At 38.7% G+C, this 24,452-nt stretch overlaps 1 protein-coding gene across 3 annotated transcripts; it reads right to left on the bottom strand.

The window, feature by feature from the left end:
* Positions 1 to 1,091: 1,091 nt before the first annotated feature.
* DGCR8 (DGCR8 microprocessor complex subunit) lies at positions 1,092 to 24,208 on the bottom strand. 3 transcript variants are annotated; one of them, XM_072879685.1, is made up of 14 exons: positions 24,011 to 24,208; positions 17,384 to 18,383; positions 16,773 to 16,935; positions 15,819 to 15,961; positions 14,803 to 15,085; positions 12,930 to 13,127; positions 11,430 to 11,531; positions 9,442 to 9,540; positions 8,133 to 8,215; positions 6,839 to 6,939; positions 6,274 to 6,380; positions 5,929 to 6,056; positions 5,388 to 5,501; positions 1,092 to 5,081 (listed from the first exon to the last, which is right to left on the bottom strand). In XM_072879685.1, exons 2-14 carry the CDS (start codon positions 18,104 to 18,106, stop codon positions 4,998 to 5,000), a joined length of 2,328 nt encoding a protein of 775 aa, XP_072735786.1. In that variant the 5' UTR covers positions 18,107 to 18,383; positions 24,011 to 24,208; the 3' UTR covers positions 1,092 to 4,997. The 3 variants fall into 3 exon arrangements, with proteins under 3 accessions (XP_072735786.1, XP_072735788.1, XP_072735789.1); XM_072879687.1 differs by lacking the exon at positions 24,011 to 24,208 and adding an exon at positions 23,482 to 23,623; XM_072879688.1 differs by lacking the exon at positions 24,011 to 24,208 and adding an exon at positions 23,314 to 23,331.
* Between the last annotated feature and the right edge of the window lie 244 nt (positions 24,209 to 24,452).

Genomic DNA, 24,452 nt, shown 5'->3' on the forward strand with positions numbered 1-24,452 from the left:
AAAGGCTTTCTTAGCTCATTTCCTACAATGTACTAGTAGAGCTGGGTTGACTTCACTCTAGGCATACCCTCACCAGTGAAAACCTACAGCCAGAAATTAACTGCACAGACAGCGGTCAGGGCCATCCATCTTGGCAGGAAGAAGCAAGAAATTTTTCGGTTTTGATCAAGAGGCTCATTCTCCTCTCAGCCTGGTGGTAAGTCCACGCAGTGGATACCTTCAGTCAAGTACCGTCTATGGCACAATGATCTCTAGGAAGCTCTGTAGTCCCAGGGAGGCTTTTTGATCCTGTAGTAGCTTTAAAAAGGCTAACCGCAGCCTCATGGAAAATGTATTTATGGAAGAGCGATGTCTAATTCAGTGATTACTGAAGAATGAGAAAGCAATAGGAACATTACCTCAGCTTACTCTGTGTTTGAGGCTGTACAAGCATACTTTGGACGCTGTTTCTTTCTACCAAACCTCTGCCCTAGACCCAAAGGCTCTCCTTCGGGTATCTTCCCAACAGCTTTACTCACAGCCCTGTGCAGTAAGAGAAAAAGGCAGTTGTATTTAATGCAAACCCTTAACATGGTAAGCGTGTCTTGCAGGCACCCAGGTCACGACAGTGAACGCTACCTAACCACGAGGCCCAGTGCCTTATGCTGCACTTCCAGTGTACGTTACTGGGTGTGAAGACAAACCTGGTGGAGACTCCCACCCTCGCACAAGTTGCTCTCCCACCAGGATTCATACTGCTGTACAGATGCTTGGCACCTAGCGTTAATGTAACGGACTGCGATCCACGCTACGGAATAGACAACACTGACTGCTAGAAGGAATAACCATTTTGAATCTCCAGTTATTGAACATACTTCTAATGTACATTTAATAGGGGCTGAACAAAAGAGCCACTATTCCAGCACACGGACTTGCTGAGACCCCTTTCCTTGCCCAGTAGGCAGGCGTGTGACAACAGGTACCCAAGCCAGCAGCTTTGGGTTGTGCGACTTCCCCCCCGTGGCATCATTTAAGTAAAAATACAAATTCCAATTCAAGAAAAAGTTTTAATTCCATTTCATTCCAAGTGATGTCTAACCCTGTAAACATTCCGTTCCTTACCAAAAAAGTGATAAAATTAGTACTTCCATAACCAACGAGCCTGCACTGACTGAATTTCTATTTAAAAATACCTACAGGAATGGAGAAAGACAAGTTCCTTTTTCTAAATATGCTTAAGCTGTCATAATACTGATCACACTGGAGCATTTTATAATATCAAACTTTATTGCTCAAAACTAATTGTCTGAAAAATACACATGTAGTACTCAAAGACCAAACACATAGGATTATATGATTGTGCAGAAAAAAAGCAAGCAGAGGCTCAGTGAAAATGAGGCTTTATAGTTGTACCAATTTAGCACTGGCATCAAGCAACTGCACCCAACACAATTCATACAGCAACCGTCGTTACCTACTTGGGCAATAAGAATGAATTTTGTTTTGTTTTTTTCACCTTCCTTTCTCAGATACACGGCAGAATACTGGAACTGATCGTTCTATTTGGTTAACAACAGCATGGCTTCTTGCACTTCACATTTCTTCCCACAGGAAGTTAGGAGGCTATCCCTTCCTGAATCTTAACTCCAGAACCAAAGTACAGTCTAGAGAATTAGTAAGATAATCATGATGCTTTTAAATACTCGGATGTTACAAATCTATTCGTATAAAGCCCAACAGCATCACAGGAAAGTGGAAGTTTACATACAACAGTTAAGTTTCTGCATAATAAGTTTTTCGAAACTTCGGAGTACCCGACTACTTCATCAGTTTTGTTTAATAAATACGTAAGAAAAAGCTGGACGACTGGTGTTTAAATAGGTAGCATCTGACTATTCACTGGAAGTCACAGTAAGTTCTCCATCAGTACCATAAAGATTTGAATGCGCACTAATTTAATCCTTAAAGTCAATATACCACACTTTTGTCGAGAAGCACATAATATGCAAAGCAAAACCTGGCTAATTCCCAAAGGATGGAACAGTTCTTCAAAATACACTCCATCCCTAGAAAAATACCCATCCTCCTCTGGATACAGAAGGGATAAATAACAACTATCAGTGACAAAAGCAGCGGTTGTTTTATGCATTCATACAATCAAGATCTAAACCTTTACAGCCGATCACCTAGAAAACACACAAGAGTTACAAGACAAGTTTAGGATACATCTTGAATCACACCGTAAGTGTTCATGCAGAAGCCGAAGTTAATGCAATGATCTATCCTCTATCACAGCAGCTCGTGCTCATGTGCAAAGGCAAGACTGTTACACTCCAAACAATAGTAAACATTAAAACACAAGAATACTTCACAATGACATAAACAGCAGTTAAGTTGTTTGTTCCAGCAGTTATTGCGCTATTTCTGGACACGTCTCCAGTTAAAGGCTGCAGCAAGGTCTAATACCATCTGTTTGTTTGTTTTTGTTTAGAATGCATAATATACGTCCTAGGCTTTGGTTCACAATGAAATCTCTGGGTGTCTTAATTAAGGGCAATGGTCACCTTGTGATTCTGATAGTGGCAGACTGAGGTAATACAGCAATCCTCTTAAAAATAACAAAAACAAATTTGTAAGCGAGGCATCTGTGGATATTCTGCAGGTGACCTGCAAATGCATTGACATTCTGCTTTCAGAAAAAGAAGATCTACACGGGTGATTTGTCCTTTACAGTGCCATCCAAGTACAGATTTTTCTGCTGAAAACACGTAAGCTGAAGTAAAACCTACCTAAAAGAGCATACATTTAGGCATAGAAGGTATAAGCCCTGTCTTCATGAAAACAAAACAAAAACCAAAACACCAACAAAAAGAGAGACAAGCAGCAATCGCCGCTTGTCACTACTGCACCAGTATCACACACCCCTCAAAAGATGGAGATTTATTAAAGCTATACAAAAAAAAGCAGAGGCAGTGGTTTTTGTTTTTTAGATAGGCCACTTCTTTAAATAATGGTTTATGTATAGTCCTCCAACTACCCGTATCCTGTCACAACAGGATTACAACTCGTGGAACTGAAAAGCTAAGTATAATAAAGCATGGGTGAATTCCTATTTGCAGAGACCTCTGAGCATATCCCTCAAATACAGAAAGAGGTAAGACTCCAGGACTCCTCCTGTTTAACCTCAAACATTATATGCAACATATTAAAGAACATTAGTTTGAGATATAAATTAAAACCCACGTATTTCCAAGATAATGGGTGATATTAAAAGGAGGTCTTACAATACCGATGCCAATATGGTTAAAACCCAGTAGGCATTAAATTCATTATACTGCAGCGCTCTGTATGTAATGGGGTTAAAAAAAAAATAAAACAACAAACCCCCCCCAAAAACCAAACCAAAAACCCCCTCAGGCCCCCCGATCACTGTCCAGGTCAGTACCAGGAGCTGCAGCAATTCTAAAGAACTGACCGCTCTCACTCCTACAGGAGTCGGAGTGTAAAATACAGCAGTACAGCTCTTGGGTAAGTCACTGAAGCCCAGCCACCAGCTTGGTTTTCACTCTCTGCTCTACGAACAAACCAAAGAGCCCACAAAAATGGTTCTCAGAGAAGACTGACCGCAATCACCCCGTGAAGAACGAAACCCTCGAAGCAGTGCTTCTGCTACAGCCAAAGCTATTTCTGCTGTGCTTAATTTAATAAAGCCTCCGATGACACAGTGAGTACTGCCTGTTTTCTACGATTGTATTTGATAGTAGTTGCATATTTGTGATTTTCTCATTTACCAGTATAACCTGTTATGGTCTCATTCTACTCATTAGGTCATATTCCAAATCTACATTCTAATTTTCATTGCAGAAGTTACACTTTTTCTTTAAAAACTAAAAATGTAATTAAAAAAAGTAAAACAAAACTTCTTAAAAAACCTAAATTGCTGCAGTTATTTCAGATTTCTCAGGGTTGCTTTTTTTTTTCTTTTAATTCTTTGCTTTTATGGTGCAAATTAATTAAGACTTAATTGATCAAGTCAGATGTATTCTGACTCCAAACAAATAAGAAATTGTTTTATTGCTGGGAGAAGGGAGTGGAAGGTCTTTACACACCTCATTGGCAAAATATTTTCAGACTGTCAACCATCGTCAGCTGTGTTTTGGCTCCAAGCTTTGAAAACAGCCTTTCAAATTACAGTTTTTATTTTAGTCAAATAAATAGGGCCATATTTTCCCCTTTCAACAGATCTGTAAACTAACACAGGCTCTTTTCAATTAAAATAAAACCCAATAATTCTGGATATCCAGCCTGTTGCTCTTAACACTACCAGGTATACTTGTTCTTTTCAAGTAATAAAAAAATCTGCATACTGTGATCTTGAATCACTAAGCCTGGCAGGAGACAAAAAACAGAACAAAAGAAACAGCGTTACTGGCCTAATCCTATGGCATTAGGAACATTGCTCATCACTTTCATGTATTTGTCACCAAAGTGTCTTATCAGTGCATATTATTATGTGCTGAAATGCAACAAAACTTATCACAAAAATAGTTTTAGGCATGTTCATACAAGAAGATGTACATATATTTCTTTTATATATACATATATATGAATGTGTGTATATATATAATATCAGCTTCAACCTGTACATAGATATTCTGAATTTCATCCTTAAAACACATCCATTTCAAACAACATGGATGGCTTTCCAGGAAAAAGTGCTTGATTGAGTTTATCCTGTGTGAACATGCCTGCCCTCTGTGCATTTGCCCAAGTAGAGATCTTTATGATCAATCCTTTAAACGTACGTATCTCAGAGGTATTAAAAAAAAAAAAAAAGAAAAGAAAGAGAAAGTAGGAAAAAGTAATATTGCCCTGATGATGCAAAAAGAACAATGCATAACTGAAGCAGCTTGGATTTTAAAAGTTATCTTGCATTCTGCAGCAAACAATTTTTAAATAATTGTTGAAAATCTAGTTCCTCCATTTGTGTTATTGCTCCCCACTTGTGAATTTTCTCACTACACATCAACGGTACACAGAGGTTCACTGCCAGGTTGAGCCGATTCCACTATTGTCATCTTGGGTTTCTTTCGTGTTTCCTCCTAAAAGAACAAGAAACAAACCCCACCACACAGTCATAAAGAGAATATAATAATAAAACACCATTTTAAAATTTTGAACAATTTCAGCCAAATTTACATGTCAATCTTTGAGAAAATCTAACTTGTGCTAATGTTAAAAATAAATTTACCGACGTAGGTAAAATGAAGTTGTAAGCCCATTTAAGAGAGAGGATGAAAATCTCTCTGAAAGTAGCCCCCCAATCAAGTTTGGAAAAATGCTCACAACTGGCAAGTCTGACCCCTGGCATTCTTCCCGTTTATAAATACAAAAGAGCTTATACTCACTCTTTCTTGTGCCAATTTTTTCATTTCTTCCTGTAACTTGTTCAGGATGTGCAGATTTGGCTTGTTCTTTTTGGCATACTGCTGAAGTTCTATCACACTTTTGTCAGAGGTTTCCTGTTCAACAGAACCACAAGCAACAACAGGTGAGCTTTTTTTGAGGGGGGGAAAAAAATACATGGAGCAGAAGTTTAATCTGTGACAGCTGTACTTCCTTAAGTAATAAAGTATATTTACATGAGTCGGTTAAATATTAACTAGGTTATATAATTTCGACTTGGAAGATGTGAGATTAACAGAATTATTACTGTCAATGATAGCACTCATCTTATGTTCTGGGAATAGCAAGGTATGAGAATCAGTTCAGAAGAACCAAGAATTGCTCATCAAATGCATACTGCCTTTACCATGACAGGGAACAACACTATTATGCCAAACCAGATACCATTAAAGCTTTGTTGTAACTAAAGTAAACCCCCCAGAAAAATACAAAAGCAAAAAGACAATCAGAAGGTAGGTTACAATCAAACAAAGTCATGTTCACCTGTTTAACCATCTTGCTACTCTCTCTACCATACATACGCAAAAGAGAGCCCCAATTTTTCACATGTGGATGCAGTAGCTGTAGGATTTTCTGAGAAGCTAATTGTTTCCCCACTCTTTTATTTTTGCCTGTAAAAATAATCATGAAAACGTGTCAATATGGGCACATTACATAATCAGATGAACACCAATATTTACTTGTCTTATTCAACACTGAGATACCAGAGAAGAGTAGATAAGCATGTAACAAGCCAGGTAGCTGAACAAGCACCTACAAAATGGACAACAAACGAGAACAGGAAAAAAGGAAGGTATTCTCAGAGGTCACGCTAAGTACTGTACTTACACCAGCCTCGCACCGTGTGCTTGCCACAAGTCATGACATATTCGCTCTTCTGGTTTTTACCAGGAATCACTTCAAACTTTATGGATGTATCACCCATTCCGTGGTTTCTTAAGCACAAACAAAAATCAATATCATATATTAAGTAAAATTACAAACAATTGAAGTGGCTGCAGTTATCTTTGACAGTCATTGCAATGGAATTAGAGACACTAATAATAAATTTTAAGACATTAATTGAGTTCTTTTTTAGATCAGTAACTTGACTTGAATGGAAAGGCAAGCCTGTATAAAGGAAAAACAAATATATGTATATGTCCCACAACTAAATCCTAATCTCAGAAGACAAGAGGCATAAACAGCAAATGTGAATCCAAGGAAGACACAGCATTAACCGGTTCAGCCCATGCCACATCTCTTACAGCCACAGTGAGCGCAGTAAGCTCGGCCAGCCCACCAACGGCCCAGCCACTGACAAACGCCGTGGGTACCAGCAACCAAGCAAACAACGTGCCCCGACCCAAACACCTGTACGCAACAGCATTTGCTCCTTACTCTGCAGCCTTACCTTTTAAGGCACTCATGGAGAATCTGATATGGAGACAAGAGTCCAGCTTTACTGGTGAGTTCATATACCCGTGAGTCCTCAATACTGATATGGTTAAAATACTACAAAGGAATTGAAACGGGTTATTGAGCTTTTGCGCAAATAAGACCTTAATACTGTCCTTAACCCTCATTTCTCCTTCGCAGCATTAAACAAATCCTGCTACTCTGTGCTAAATACTTAAAAAAGTATTTTTAAATCCATAATGGAGGTATTACCAGCATCATTAAGACTGCCACACCTAATCATGTATTTGCAGACAGAAATTTAAATAATTCTTTTAACTCCAATTTTATATTACACAAGATGGACATAAAAATGACAATCTTATAAATTCTTTATCATCCTTTCTCCCTCAGGACAAGGTTTATTTTATTTGTTTTAACTAATTATGAAATTCTACTTACCAACATGCTGTGGTTTAATAAACGAAAACGTAACAGCTATTGGAACATTTTGTGTTTTATTTTAAAACAATGGACAAAATTCTCTGCATTTTCTTAATGACCATTTCTATAGTGTAGGGCATACAATACAGTTTTAAGTTAAAGCAAATGTACAAACAACTCATTCTGTATATTACATTTTTTAAAATGAAAATATTCCTTTCAGGCTGATAACCGATTTTTCCTTTACTCCTTACTGATGGTCTGTTACATGCTGAATTGGAAGGAAACATATCACTGATGAACTAGCTATTTAATATTTCCAACACCTGAAAATATAGCACACGCTCTCCACTTAAAGAAACTTTCCCTTTGATTTTCTCAAATGTCACTGCTTAAAGTCTGAAATTTTAGCTGTCGGATCTGGCAGTAAGTAGCTTTCACAGCTAAGTGAAAATGTCTCAGAAGCCTGGGCACTTTTAGTTCTTACTTGGTCTTATGAGGCAATCACACAAAACCAGACAGCATCTAGCTCTGAATTTTTCAAGGCATCAAGCAGAGGATTCTGGAAGCTAGGATAGTACAGGCAGTCTAGTGTCTTGGAACGTTTCAGGTCTTCAGCAAGTGACCTCGTATTTCAACAAGGGAATAGTTCTCTGTATCACGGCAAATTTTCTGATCAGTTCCAATAGAAAAAAAAACCCAATGTATTTTCATTGCCATAGATCTTGCTATAAATGAAGAATTTCACCTTTCCATCTGACTGAGAAAACAACATCATGAATTTTCATTAATATTTCTGACATTGAAGGTGTAATGTTTTAAAAACAGACTCCAACAATGACAGCCAGCAAGCAAGAGTTCAGTACCTCAAGTTCTTCACTGTCTTTGGGCTTCTCCTCAGAGGTCTGTTTAACAAAGTCGGGAATAAGGATTTCCAGTGTAGCTCGAGCTGCAGAAGATGATTAAACGTCTTGATTACGTTTATTTTAAACAATGTTTGTAAAGAAAAACAGCAGAATGAAGCACTCTTAAGCAAGCCTCACATCTCCCCTAGAAATATCCACGCATATTAGAAAGCAATCTTACAGATAAGACAGGCATCTTCTTTTTGTAAGAACTATATTCACTTGCACTTTTTAAGGAAAAAAAAAATATTCCACTTGTTCAAGTTGATAATTAAAGTCTCACAACTAATTAAACTAAGAAGAAACAGCTTTTTGCAAACGCCTATGAAAGGAAAAAAATTATAATCAAGTTCTCATTTTAAAAGTGATGTAGAGCCCTTAGGACCTAAAATTGGAGAGTTGTTATCACGCCTTAGCTGTTACAGCCAAACCCTAGTATTGTATCACAAGGGCACTCAGAATCCTAGTGTACAAAAAGCACACCCAGCATTTGCCTGAATTCTCACAGCAAATTACCTTTTTTTCATGCGCAAACAATTATGGACTGGCTTTTGGCGATTTAGCTACACTGACATATTTCACAAGTGCAGAAAGTACCACAGGTACGTTATACGTCTTTACATTTTGAGAAGTTATTTTTTTTGATCCTTGTGCTGAAGACATTTAAATCTGGAGATTAGTAAGAAGTTCTAATGTGTCAGACACATTCTCATCTAGATCTTAATTATTTGCATATTTATTAGACTTACACAATTAGAACTAATTAATGAAGCCAAGTACTTGGAAATCAATAATCACATAGCTCAGGGCAACTGTTTTATTACCAGAAAGAGAACCAAAACAACCAAAATCTTGAGGGTTTTTTTTGTTTTTAAAGAAGGGCAAAGACCTACGTTTTGCTAAAATCCATACACCAGGTGTTTATATAGCAGGTGACAGTACAAATATAAAACCCCCAACATGTTCTTACTGGTCTGATCATTAGAGGCAGACGCTCTTACAGCTACCCACTATACATCAATAGTTTACATGTAAGTTAACATCTGAAATTTCTTCATGGTCTCCTATCCCAGTACATTGCTGAACTTAGGGTTGTCAGAAAAGTCTCTGCAACAGTATTTGTCACTTGTACCAAAAAACCCACGAGTGTACCTTCTTTGACTATTAACAAAATGATTCCTACTTACTATTGCAAATACGTCATCTTCAAAGCAGAAAGGAAAACAGATAAACAATTCAGCAGTTGGTATTAAGAAAGAAAAAATGTTACCAGCTTTATTCTTGGCAAGTTTTTTGCTGCTGGCAGTTCCTGCCCCATAAGTTACTCCATCAATAATCACTGAGGCTCCAAAAGGTTCACTTGGGTTCTCTGGAAATGGAGGAGGAAAGAAAAATAAAGCTTTTCAGAACTCCCAGTGTAAAATACCCATCACAAACATGAAATCATTTACTCTTCAGAAAGACTGAAGAATTGCTCACTCCAGTATATGAAAAACTAACAAGAGTTTTCCATTAACAGAGACTTACCACCATGTACTTCCTTCTTCCAAATGAAGAACTTTTACATTTTAAGAGATCATTTGTAATCTGCCAGAATTCAAATGTTAATTCCAAAGTTTTTGCATCACTAACACAGTGTAAATACAAGAGCTACGCATTCTGATATTGAAAATTCAGTTACATTATGTAATGCATATACAGGAACAACGTAATTCTGAATAATTACAGATCCACACTAAACTAAGATGCCCAACTTGTAATTCCTTGGATGCAGACTGCAGGACTTATACCTTTTTCAGCAGCAGGCTTGAAAAGATTAATTTCTTCCTCCTAAGATACCCCAAAAAAACCCCAGCAAAAGCAAAAATGCAAGGAACGTATGCTATACCACTTTGAAAAGCAAATCTCAAATGCAGCTAGATAAGGCAATCTGGCTGGAATCTACAGAAAAAAAAAATCCAACACTAATTCGATTCCAGTTACATTTGCCACATGTGTAACATTTTTAGATTCTTGATTAACCATCAAGTGCATTCTCCCACAATATTTATCTAAAATAAAATTCTCCCCGAGTTTTTGTTTTTCTGCGTGCTAGCATCACTTACGCAGTCTCAGTATGGGCCTAAGTCAGGAACTACCGAAGTTCCTCTCACACCACTGACACAGAATAAAATTAAAAGCTGTTTAACACCACAAACAGATATCCACCCAGCATTTCATATAAATCCCACACTAATCATGGAACAACAGTCTCAGTAACTCCTTAAGTTACTTTTAGTCCAGCAGAATAACACTTCTATTTCCATTCTTCTAATACTACGAGCAAAATTAGTCAACATTTATACCAAATCAATTCCCGCCAACTGCATGTGAACTTTTTGCAATCTGCACCTAACCAGTAATTTCTCCACTAATATTAATTATAATTTATTAATGAACTTAGAAAATAGTAACACAAGGCAAATAGTCTACATAGCCATTTCTGGTTTCCATTTAAATTTCTAACATCAATTTATACATATACAATTATCTTCAGATGGCCGGATTTAAATATGAACCTCCATAACAAACATCATAACATACAATAACTTGAACAGTTAAAGGATTTCAAAACTCTACATGTCTAAAAAAACCTACTGTATTTTTTGTTAATTGGAAGAAAACCAGAACAGAACAAACCCACAAAAATATCTCAAATTATTGCAGCTTTAGAGTGGGTACATTTGTGTCTGCAGAAATCTTTCAAATTCTTAACAGCTTCATAATTGAAGGCCCACATATTTCTCTTCAGAAACTATTTGGGTTTAGTATTTAACTTCTTTTTTTCCCAGGATTCTGATGATTCACTAAAACAACACATGCCTTACAACTGGATTTTCCGGACATCAATGGCAAGAAAATTAAGCAAATATTAATTGTGCATAGTCAGCAAAACCGTAATTGCCCATATTTCACTGATGCATCCTTTTAGATGCAAATGAGCTACTCAAATCCATTTTCACTTAGACATAGTTTTCCAACTGAAAAGCCATACTGTTATTTTAAATATAAGACTACTCCTATCCTCAAAAGCCAAGTTTAAGATACAGAAAACGTTTCCTAGCTAGTATTTCACTCACAATAGACTTTCAAGACATCCCCTAGGAAAAATGTCGTCTTTTTTTTTTTGTTTTGGGTGTTTGTTTTTTTTTAATATCGAAGCATTAGGTAAGCCCTTCGAAACAGCACTTGGTCAATTAAAAAACTTAACAAACTTACCACATTCAAAGAAATTGTAAACAGGGCGAACCTTTAGGACTCGTTGCATATATTCATGCAATATGCAAACTTCGGATTTCCCATTGGGATTAATGACAAATTCTACAAAAAAAGAGGGGAAGAGGGGAAGACAGCCAAGTAGTTCTAGTCTTTAGAAGACAATTTCTACTACAAATAAATAAGTGACAAGCTACAAGGGATAAGTGCCCGCTCAAATTAAATGCAATGCTGTTGAATCAGTCATGGATAATTATGACCTCAAAGTCCATTTTCTCTGAAAAAGTATTGAGAAATAAGTCTGAGAAATTTCTATCAACAACTGGAGATGCACTAATTACAAGCTAAGTCAAATATTCTGTGTTCAATGTTTGCAGTCCCATGGTCCCTGGACCTCTACACACAGCATTTTTGGCAGCTAACATCAATTAGAAATCCTCTAATTTGCTCTAAACACGTTGTATCTCCCTTCTAACAACAGGCACGTAGACTCCAGATCCACAAACCAGAATCACTCTGGGTTTTTTTGCCCATGAAATCCTGTTTAGCAAGCCACAGATCAGGTCACTGTCCCCTTGCCCCAGACATGCTCTTTTTATTTGAAAGTCCTTTTTTTTTTTTTTTTTCCCTGCAACAGTATTGTTAGTCAAGAGCACAAACCCTGCCTCAGCGGGCACTACAGCAGTATGGGAGAGAAAGTTAAGATTTAGATAGATTAAACCAAAGTAGGTCCTTAAGTTAGATGGTTTCCATGTGGCTCTAAACCTAGAGTTTCAGATAAAATATATTGACTAAAAATTCAACTGCACCTCCCTGTAACAGGGAATGGTCAATATGCAGCTCATAAGCTTTAATTCTGCTAAAGAGCAGAAACCCAGAAACATGACAACGTATAAAACAAGAACAAAACCCAAATCACAGGTGTATGGACATTTTAAATATCAGACTGCAGTTAAACATACTCCTATGGCTACACAGCCAGTAAGAGCCAATTTGCCCAGCTTCTCATCAGACATGATATCCACTCCTCACACCACAGGACATAACTGCACACACAGTTCGTTCTTAACTGTTTCCATCAAACTGCTTTAAATTTGTATCTTTAATTGTAGGTTTTAATTTGGATCAATCTGGCATTTGTAACCAGTCCCTCACCTGGAGCCAATTAGAACTGGTATAGAACTGAGAAGGCCCTAGCATTGAGTGACTAGGCAGGAGGGTTTTCAGTAACAACCAACAGTAACAAGTAGCTGCAGGTAATAACCAGTTACCAGGACTGCAACCTTAAATAAAAATCCTTTCATTTAGGAATTATTCTTTCTAATAGGAAGTATATTTTGACAGTATTTTTCCTTTTGCTATGTAGTATGATGGATCCAAGGACACAGAATTCTAGAACAAGAAGAAAATGGATTTATTACAGGATTTTTTCTTTTCAGTCAAGCTTAGAACTGCAATTAGTCTTTGATACAGATTATCTGAACTCCAGGTAGGCAAACTAACCTTTCTTTGTAGGTGCATCTTGCACAGACAAGGTAATGAGTTTCTGATTGGCAGGCAGAATAGGGCGCTCAGATTCTGCCTGCTTCCGCTTCATTTCACGATTGAATTGCCGTCTCTCAGCCCAGGTTCTGAACTTTTTTACGGTAACTTGTTCAAAGTCAAAACGCTTTTCAAGATACCGTCTAAAATCTTCCAGATCTAAGAAACACAAGCAAGTTACTCTCTCTACTTTACCACTGAGCAAGCATGAAGTTCACTATTTCCACTCTTTAAACATGTTATAATTATTTTTTTAGACTAGGAGCAAAAGTAGTGGCTTCAGTTCGCATACTCAAGGTTAAGATGCTATTTTATGCTAACAGAATTACAAGTTTTCATGTTACTGAGTCAAATGCAAAACATTTGTGCAAACTGGAAAACAAAACAAAAGAACATTTTATTCTGTCACTTGAAGATTTTACTAAGCCCTAACCAGCATAATACCCAACACAATTTGTAACAAAACACTAGTAATTGTTCTACTTAATCACCTATTCACCTTCTCATTACCCGAAGTAAGGTATACAGTGAGTAACAGCAGTTATGCTGTTAGCCTCAGTTTCCTGGAGCCAAAACTGACTCTTGCTGCCTATTTATTAAACAGTGTACCGTGAAACACTCTATAATGATCCATGAACTCCATGAATATCTGCTGGCCTCTAAACAGAATTTAACACATTCATTTTCACATACAGAGTACTAAAAGACCCCTTGAAGTACAGCTGCTTCTCCTTTATAGGATATTTCTGCAGATATAATCAGAACAAATAAAGAGTAGCATCCCAAGATGTAAACAAACAAAAGCAAGCTGCTGCCATTGTTTCCTTCCACAAGGAATTCCAAATGCAAGCCACACTTATACTTGATCACTCAGTATTTTTTTTCAGTAATACAGAACAGATCCTATTTAAAGAGAGAGATAGACAGGTGAACTTCACGTAGAAAATAAGTGCTTAGTGGTTTTAGTTTTGCTGCTAAATATTGTTGTTTGTTGTTTTTTTTAAATCTTTTGGCATGCTTTTCGGAATGAACAGGACACATGTAATGAAAAGGACAAGTTTTATGTTTGAACGCTACAAAGGTAACTGGTAGCCTACAATCCATATTGGTATTCTGAGCAGCAGTAATTTACATGGATGATACTCTCAAAGTACGTTGCTGTGGTAAGTGGCACGTGAACTTTCTAAGTTCCTCTGTAAGTTTGGCAGTGATTTTGGCATGACTTCTTTAGGCAGCTTTTTGTATAAAAGCTATCAGCCTTGCATAAATAAAATAATGAAGCATCACACCCCTTTGCATGAGTGCAATTATATTTGCGTAACTTATTCTGCTAGACTTGTGCAAATAAGCAAATCTAGTTTAACTGCATCATTTATCTTAAAAGATCATACTGAAAATAGATATAATTCAGCTAATACAACGACTGCATAGAAAAGCCCATTTAAAGAAGTCACACATTCATATGTACACATTAACAATGTAGCAATTCATATGTACACATTAATTTAATCGACTCTTAAACTGAGATAAAGTCCATAGGACTAAACTTCCAAAATGTTCACATTTTTGTGTGTAAAGCCTTTGCATGTGGACTCTCAAGTCTTCAGCAAAAGCCTCCACTCTATGTTTCTCTTCCTGTTAAAATCTAAATTGATTTATAATATTGGATCTATTTCTCCAGATCTCTGCACATGAAAAACCGTGCTGAAAGACAGCTGACCACTTGATCTCAGGCAAGATGTTATTCAGATGCCAAGTCTGGAATAAAGCATACGTATCCCAAACGCCATTGCCCCAACTCCAGCCAAGAAAAGACTCCACTTTCCATACATACCTACAGATTCATCTTTACATACTTCAACTTTGGCCTTAACTTGTCCTAAGGCTCCTTGTGCTGCATCTCCTCCTGAGGGGTCTTTGTCATCTAAAGGCCCAGAATCAGCAGCAGTAGAATCTGGTTCTTCTGTTTGGCAGTCCAGTTCTGAAGATTTATCTAGGTGCTTTACAGGTGATACTTCCCCATTGGGGGTTATGTCATTGTTTTGTTCCCTCTCCTCATTTTCCTTCATTTTTTTGTAATGCAAGCAGGGAATGCTACTAAGGGGAGGATCATGTTTCTGCAAATATAAAAGAAGACAGAAGGTTTCAGTATCTCAAGATCACCAAAAGCAAAACTCAAAACCAAAACGTAATCAAGATGGAAGTTACTTTTATTTGGTCTAGGCTCAAGCTTCTCTTTGGTCAGCAATCTTACTCTACTCAAGATCTGAGCATGTCCACTCCTACAGTACGCTGGCACTGTGTAACACTGATACTAACCTTCAAAGTGTGTTTGCTGTTTTAGATCCAAATTATATTCTGTTCTGTTCAATTACATGCAAATACTACATGCTTTCATAAAATCCATTGAACTCTCTTGGGGTTTAAACCCATGACATTAAATCCAATTTCTGCAGATTCCTTGGGTTTGTGAACGTCACATGCTTACTTCTGTACGTGTGGGCCATAAGCCACAGCTCAGGCTAGTTTATAGCTACAAATAAATTATCTAATTATATTTCATGGTAGAATATAACCAACATTTTGCAGCCATCTGCTAGAAGAGATGGCACCACACAAGACCATCTCATTCACTTTAACTGCCCAAAGTCATTGCAAAAATGGAAAAACAAAACACAGTAAGAAAAATCATATCGTATTTTCAGAAACAGAGGAGTTTATTTTTCAAGTACCTTAATTCTAACACTGGAAAGAAGCCTGCTAAAGTAGAAAAATACTCAACTGTTTGCAGGAACATATCTAATTTTTAAATCTTAGTAAGCATTTAAGTAATTAATTGACAGCTCTCACCCTTATGCTTCCTGTTCCCAAGAAGTAAGGTCTAGACCAGGTAACAACTCTAGATTCTCTGTGCAGATATACAGGAATGCCCGAGTTATGGAATGTCATGATCCATCCATCTGGCAAAGGTTCTGTAGGAGGGCGGCCACGACCTTTAAAGCAAACAATCGCTTTAAACTTGGATAGACTGCTTAGCAGAACAGAAAAAGAATAAAAGTTTTTATTTTTATTGCTTTTTCTGTCTCAAAGGATAAAATGACACTGAAACAAGACTAAAAAAGTTTTGTAGAAAGATTTTGTTTTGCTTTAATGAAAAGGCATATGCTTCTAACCCACATTAAATCCTGCAAAATTACAGATTCCATTATGTTTTCAACTGAAAAGCAATAATAGCACTAATTTTTATCCAGGCTGATTTGTTCATTTCACCAATGAATCTTCTCTTCTCTTTAGTCTTCTTTATGTACTTACATCATCACAAGCACCACTATATTTAATGGAAAAGTCGTACTTGCTTTTGAAACGACTGAGTTTTCTATTAAAAATTTTTGCACTTGACACTCAGGGATAAATTTGCATTGAGACACCACTAGGCCCACAGACCCGAAAGCCAGCAGTGAGTTAGGCTGTAAGCTAAGGCTTTCAGGCACTGAGGTAACGTCGTTCATAAGTTTTCACAAATCCACACACTAAAATACATTCTCATTATATACAATACATGAAGATCAAAAGCACTCTCAAAAATCAACTTCCCTGTTCAGGAATGTGAAAAATCATATCCTACAGTAAGAAGACCGCAAACAATACAAAACAATACAATTTGTATACAATTCAAAACAATACAATACATATTAACTACTTCACAAGAATTGCTACCCTAAACTTTGCTTGCTGATATACTTGTGTTCTACAGACATAAGACACACACACAAAAATACAGCTATTTAATGAACACTAACTTACTTTTAAGTACAGTTTTAATTTTGGTCATCATTGGCTGCACACTTGTTTCTCCATCAGACTGGTGATCACTTTCACCACCGTATTTCTCATTTTCTAGTCTCCTTGTTTTGGGTGCCCGAAGACCCTCTTCCAGCAGAGCATCCACATCATTATCAAAGTCATCCTGAAAGAGACTTCATCAGACACCATCCTTCTGGGTCTACTAACCTCCCTTTCCCCTTGCAAAGAAAAAGTATACATTTTCTTTATGTACTTCCATATAGAGAGAAACTAGAAATTTCCAGTGATCCCAGTAAAAAGACTGAAAAATAAGAAAGTAAGTTTTTGTAAGTGAGAGCAGGTATTTTTCATGATAAAATGAGCTGCAATTGTGTAAGACGACTTTTAAATGTTATTTTTAAACAAGACTGTAGAAGCTGCCACGCAACTCAGAAGTTTGACCCACATAATTTACAGAAGTTTTCATCCACAGTTCTGTCTCTGAAAATTCTGCATTTTTGACTCAAGTACAGCACATTTGTAGAAGAGACTGTTTCAGTGAACATCTTTACATACTTTTTTCTAGCCACTTGGAAACCTCTTACCCACAAAAAACCTGTGGATTTACTTACCTCATATGAGTAATTCAAGGTTTCTTCATCCACTTTATCTCTTTGAACGATTGCTTTAGATGTGAACCCTCCTCCTTCTTCATCTATTTCCATCAAATTGTCGGTAAAATCTTCTAGCTCATCCAGAACTGCATATTCCACTCTCTTTTCCTGATCAATATCATTTTCATCATCCTTCTTGTCATCATTTTCACCCCCTATTCCTGCAGCTTTACCGTTACTACCACCAAAAGGACAAACATGCAAATCCCCATTGACATTATTAATACCAAAATCTGTATCTGCCTTATAATCCTGCTCAACTCCAGTGTACAGAACCTTCCTGTCTTTGCTTTTGCAGCTTTCTGTAAAGCTAACGCTAATCTTTACATCTTTAAGTAACTTAAGATCTGGGGTGAACTTTCGAACTGAAGGTGCATGACGAGCAGTTCTTGGGCTTTGGTCACTATTGTTAGGGTCTATTATAAGACGACTTTTGTAGCAGGCAGATCCCTTTGTGAGAAGCTGTGTTCTGCAGATACTGTGCGTGTCCCCAGCAGGGGTATCTGACTGTCCATCACCACCAGAGCCAACGTCCATTACCTCTGCGTCACTGGACGTTTGCAGGGGAGGTGGTGGAGGCTGTTCATTAGGCGGCAGAGGTGGGGGACAAGTATGATTCTCCACATTCATTTCTCTTGCAGGTTCTTTAGGGAGGGGTGGTACATTTTCATATTTCTCCATTTTTAAAACTACTGTTTTTAAAAAAACAATGCTTTAACAAATGTTTATATCTATATTCCTAACATGCATAAGTCCATCAAGATTGGTTTATCATGTTCTATTCAATATGCAACACTGATGATTCAGTTAAGCTGACTACATTGTTCTTTTCATTAATGTAGACAGCTTTCAGAATCACTGTCTCAATTATTGGAAATCACAATGCATTCAGCTTAAATAGCTGAAGACTAAGACTGCATCTTCACTGGACAAGCAGGTCTCCCTTTCTTCTTTCAACCTACAGAAGAAAAAAAAAAACTTTGTCACAAAAAAAAAAAACCCGGAAATAGTATCACAGGCAAAAAGAAAAAATGTCACTCCTTCCAGCATAAATTTCAAGTAGAAGCAAGAGTGACATTTTTACAGTGAAAAAAAGCAGGGTATCTTGATACCATTTTGAATGAGGCTGAAATAAGATTGTTTTTACCGCTTGATCTGTACACCAGCACAAGAATTTGCTAACACAAAGTTGCCTGGATAATTTGTTGACTATCTCTGCTTGGTTAGCAGGCAGGGCATTAGGCATGGGATTTGTAGGGACCAGACTAAAACCTGTGCATTTGGGGGGGATTGTCCCAGTATTTAAAATAACCTGGTATTTGAGCCATACTTACCCACACAGCAGAAAGGATAGTTAGCTTACAGTTAAAGAGAATCTGCAAAACCAACAAGATTTTAACAACTATGGTCTCGTAAGACACATAGCTTTTTGCAAGTTTTAGTTGTTAGATATTTTTGAAATCTCACCAGAAGTTTTAACAGGAAATCTCATAATTTACTAAAAACTCACACAAAATGACTCTCTAGATAACCAGATATTAGACATTTGATCTTATATTCCATACTATTATGGGACTATATATTTATTTTGTCTGAGGAATTCAGGTCTAGATACATAGCGTTAACACTCAAATTAATTCTGGAAGGCATTTAGAAGCCAATGTTTTAGGTAATTTAACCTGGCAAAAATAGTCAATTGCTCTAGGAAATGTTACAGGCGGTGGGGGGCATGTGTTTTGGGTTTGTTTGGTTGGTTTTTTTCACATTAAGTGGGTTCTCTCTACCATGTCTATGATGGCTTCTTCAATTATACTTCTGTCATCTGTGCAGGACTATATGCACCTGGGGAAAGGAAGCATAATTTCTTACCTGCTATTTTGGTTTCTCCAAGTCCCTCTGTACCACCCCAAACTGGGCTTAAATCTTCCTACGAGCTACAAATACACCAGTGTTACTCTGCCCAAGACAGCCAGCTGGCTGAACCTTCTCTGTTCAAAGTATTTCCAGGTAGTACTACCCAATGTTCTACTACCCAAGTAGTACTACCTGGAACTACTTGGATACTACCCAAGCCTACCCAAGTATTCTAGAAAGATAAGCTCCAAGTCCTTAGCATCGCTGTGTAACATTTGAAGGCAACCAGGCAGAACGTCTGGGTTGTCGTGAGGGACTTAAAGAAGCCAAATACAATTCTCTAATGTATCTCTACGCCAGCCCAGACAGAACAAACCAACAGCAATATCCAAACACCACTGGGGCAAGGCAGGAAGCTGGGAATCGGGAGTTATAATGGGACCAATTAAAATTCAATAGCATACAGAAGCTACCTACCTGGAAGCTGGAAGAAAGCAAAATATACAACAGAGCAAACGCTTATTTTAGTGATTTGTCAATAAAGAAAGTTTTGCTGGGGCAGCAGAATAGTTCATATTTTGTGGTGTTTTGTCTGGGGTTTTTTTTTGTTTGTTTTTTGTTTGGTTGTTTTTTTTAAAATATACTCAAAACTGACACATTCAAGTTGCTGAGCTTGACACGCATTGTAGAATTACTAAGGAAAAATACTCCATTTTGATAAAAGCTCTAAAATAATCCCATCTTCTCAGATGCAAACATATTACCTTCCAGAATGAAAAACAGCTCATTCACCAGTAAGACAAGCAGTTCTATATATTTAAATCCAGTCCATCCTACAAGATGATCATACAATCACCTGAGCAGTGATCAGTTCCTTCTTCTTTCAACACGTTCTGAAACACCTAATGTTATACAGAACACCTCTAGAAATATATTTGTCTAATAATCTTCCCCCTTCCTCATCTCCAGATTAAAAAAGAAAAAAAATAATCGTGAAACACAAATTATTAAGTTCTACACAATAATCATTAGTGTCTTCATTGTCAATTCTGAACAAAAGAATCAAAAGTCATAGTACAAGTTCAGTAACTCCTGGAAACTAAATGCCTAAGTAATCTAATTTTTCTACCTTAGAGTCTTTCGAAGACTCTTTAGAAGAGCAAACAGAAGTAGTTTACACAGAAATGAAATACTGAAATGGGTATTCTAGAATTTGAAAGAGCACTACCTTCCCATATGATCAAGGAGCTACCTGATCCAACTAGAAAGACTATTTTTGACAAGTCATAAGACATGATCGTCAGTGCAGTTTCCACCTCCCTGATACACATCCTGCTCCTACGCTAAAGAGTGTTTTAACAACACCAATGTCAAAACACAAGAAATTAATCTTTACCTGCCTAGCTTTGGCAGTTGGCTGATACTACACCTCCGCTCTTTGCGGAAAAGATGTCTTGTTATTATATTCAAGCACTATTAACAATGAAATTCTTGTTGGCCTTGAAATAATGGATAGCATACCAAATCACTGCCAGGGATTGTCTACTAATCAGTACGCATACTGTGGCCAGAAAAAGTACTAGACCAAGATGAGTTTAAACCAGCTTTTCCATTTCTAGCCATAAACCTGCCACATCCCTAGGGTAAGATAACAGAGTCTGGCAGCTCTACAGTTACAGTGGGCTACAATACCTTCCTATAAGCTACAAAAAGCCAGGGAGAAGTAGAGTAACACAGGTCCAATTCCCATCTACTTTCTTGCCAACTGATGTTACAATATCCCCTTTATATCAGGGGCCGGAAAAAAAAACCCACAACAAAAGCAATAAGGATTTTCCCTTAGATATCAGGTATTTTAAAAGAAAGACAGAAGGGATGAAACCTGGAAGGATGAGTTAGATGAGCCTGTAGGTTAAAAACAGCCAAACGGACCTTAGATCGAGGGAACCCAACAACCATGTATAAAAACAGACTTCGCATACTAGGTTATGTAATATTAGAATACAACATAAGTTAGTCTGCCTATTGCAATCCTTGATTAACTTGCCCTGAAAGAACAGATTTTACTCTCCAGGGCTCCAGCAAGTTCCATCAATGGTTTCCACAAGGACTCCTTAAAAAGATATGGAACACCACTGACAGCTGCAACAGCCAGTACAAAGCACTGAAGGAACTCTGGATGAACTGCTGGAAATATGAGTGCACAGCTCATGTTCTGCAGATCACCAATACATGGAAATCTCTCATTTTTAATTGCTTGCTCTTATTTTGAAAAAGTTTCATGTCACAAAGTAAACTCAAAGAAACAGATACATGGTGGACATCTAAATGTAATGCAGCAAACTGCACAGGTCCCAACAAAAGCAGTGTCTTGGCGTGGTTGTCTTATAGATGTCCTTTGAAGGCAGAAAGAAAAAAACCCAACCACTTCTTTATTTAATAAGTACCACTGCCTGTTCCTGCAATCAGAACAGATGGGGTGGCGGGGGGAATAAGTACACAGAGAAAAGGGTATCTCTCTTCAAGACAGGAGAAAAACAGAATCTTAAAATTTGTAACCAGCAATGCCCACTCAAAGAGGAAATCCCTTCATTGTATAGCATGTCGGCAGTCTCACAAGTGAGTTCAATAAAGAACATATTTTCTTCATGAGTACCTGTAGCTGCAATCAGGAACAAGGAACAGCATACCACAGATTCTCTCTTCAAAAATCACTTTTAAAAAGCAACTGGATTCCTTGAGCAAACTCTCCTTATTTGCTATCCAAATACAAGTCTTCCTCATCCTCCGGCTCCAAACAGCAACTCTGCAGAGCAGAATTTATGAGGCATGGATCATGCTTAAAGATCCACTCAGGTTTAACCCTTATCAAAGTAATTACTTGTTCACAGTCATCTACCTTCTTTTTATTATACTTATACCTATTGTATCTTTTTGACACGTACAGTCCTAAAAATAAGTTAATCCTATTTATTATCAACTGCAAAAAAAACCCCAAAACCAAGGAGACTGAATTTATTTTATTTTGTTTAAACCAGAAAAGGAAGTCTCAAAAGAGAAACGTTCTGTAAGTTAACTACTACATTCGGGAACTCGTTTCTCTCCCCATTATCAGCTTTAGAATAGAAAGATTCTGAAGGAAACAACCACTTTGTGTAAGTCATCAAAGCAGTCTAAGAAAGGGCAGTCAGGGCCCAACCGTAACATTATCAGTGGCAAACACAGACAAGGCTAAAGAACTTCTCTAGTTCATAAGACTTCATCCCATTTCAGAATGAGCAGAGTACATAATTTTGGAAAGGCACGCTCAGAAATGGCAAAGCAATTGCTGCTTTTACAGACTGTCCAGTTTTCTGGCAGGGTTTAGACGGTTTCAATTAATTGTGTAAAACAGGAAACCGTTTTTTAAAAAATCTGCAAATCAGAGCCTAGGAAGAAGAAAAAAATACTCCTACTTTCACATCACAACTACCTTCTTACTTGTAAAGAAAAACAACAGACATAAGGAACTAAATTCCCCTCTCATTCTCTAAAAAAGTAAAATAATCCTGGTAATCAAAAGGAGCTGCCCAAAAGAACTAGCGACCTAACTCCTCATCCAGAATTAAAACCAGGAACTTTTAAGTTTAGTTACCTAAAGAGAAGGGAGAAGAGGTACGCTTACAAAAGAAAAGTTAAAGATCTAACTCCAACATCTGTAACTCACAACCTAAGGGAGTAAAGAAATTGAATGCGTTCACCCAGCAAGCTCTCAACCCCATTTACGAGGGAGTGACGCCTGGATGTTAGGGGGCCCACCCTCTCAGCGGGCAAACAGACTTTATAGATAAACCTGAAGCCTAAGGAAAAGAGGCGCAAAAGAGAAGCTTTTATTTTTCCAGCCAAAAAAGGTGAAGAAACTTAGGAGAATAAACCTTTTGGAGACTGAACGAGATAATTTAGAGGAATATATAACTGTACTTCACTATTAATAGAAGGAATAGATGAAGAAGAATCCTGAGACTTACAGACACACCACCTTATCTTCAACGTACCAGAGCTAAAAAAAGTGAACGGGCGTCCGCACACACGTTGGTGAAGGGCTGCCTTTTCCTCCTAACTTTGCACAGGAGGAGACACGTTCTTCTCCCCTGCATAAACGGATGTGTCTAGCGGAAATCCTCCCTCTCACCCTCCCTTCACCCCAAGACACGCACACGTACCGTGAGACACGATGCAGCGAGAAACTCACGCCAGAGTTGATACTCCCCATCACCCCACTGACAAGGAGGTGTGTGGAAGGCTAGAAAGACATGGCGTTTCCTTTCCTTCTACTACCCTGAATGCAATTCCACGGCGGGAGCGAGCAGGGAGGTGGCTGGGGGCGGGCGGGAAACCAAAAACCAACAACCACCACCCCCCCTCAAAAACCCCTAAACAAAACAAACCACCAGCTCTGAGGGAAGGACGCCCAGCCGGGGGCGGGGGGGAAGCGCCTCACGGCAACATCCGCCGGGAGGGCAGCCCGGTGCGCTCGCCTCCGCTGCTGAAGGAAAGGCTCCTCACGGCTCCCTGCCTGCGGCGCCGGCCCGGAGGAGAGGGGCCCGCGATACAGGCGGCGAGGAGCGCGGCGGGCCGGGCGGGCGCCGCGGCCTGTGGGGACGGAGGGGTTACTGCCCGCGCGGCGGCGATTGGGCCACAGAGGCCCACTCGTGCACGCCCTCCCCGCCGCCCCACGGCGCCAGCACCCACCTGGGCCATCCCCGGTGTCCCTGCCGCACCTCCACGAGAGTGTGGGCGGGCGGGGAGAGCGAGCTCGGCCGCCTCACGAAAACCGTCCCCCACTCCGCGCGGCTGCCGCCATCTTTAAACGCCTGCTCGGAGCCGCTCCAGTCTCCGCAGGCGGGACTCGGCGCTCGCCAAGCCAATTGCGTTCCCAGTTTCTTCTGTCACGAATTTGAAATCTCGGCAGCCGTTGGTGGATTCCCTGGCATGTTAAACCGCTCTGCCAATAGAGACGTGAAAGGCATACGCCCTCACAGTGCCAGGCCAATGTCAGGGAGGCGGGGGCGGGACCGAGGCGGTGGGAGGGCGCGGCCGGCCACGACCGGGGGAAGCTGCGCCCGGTGCAGGGCGGGCTCCTTTGTCTGGGGCCCGGGGAAGCCCAGCCCCGGGGAGGCCCCGCGCCGGCCAC

Source organism: Ciconia boyciana, chromosome 15 (assembly GCF_034638445.1).
Source record: "Ciconia boyciana chromosome 15, ASM3463844v1, whole genome shotgun sequence".
In the NCBI taxonomy this organism is placed as follows: Eukaryota; Metazoa; Chordata; class Aves; order Ciconiiformes; family Ciconiidae; genus Ciconia; species Ciconia boyciana.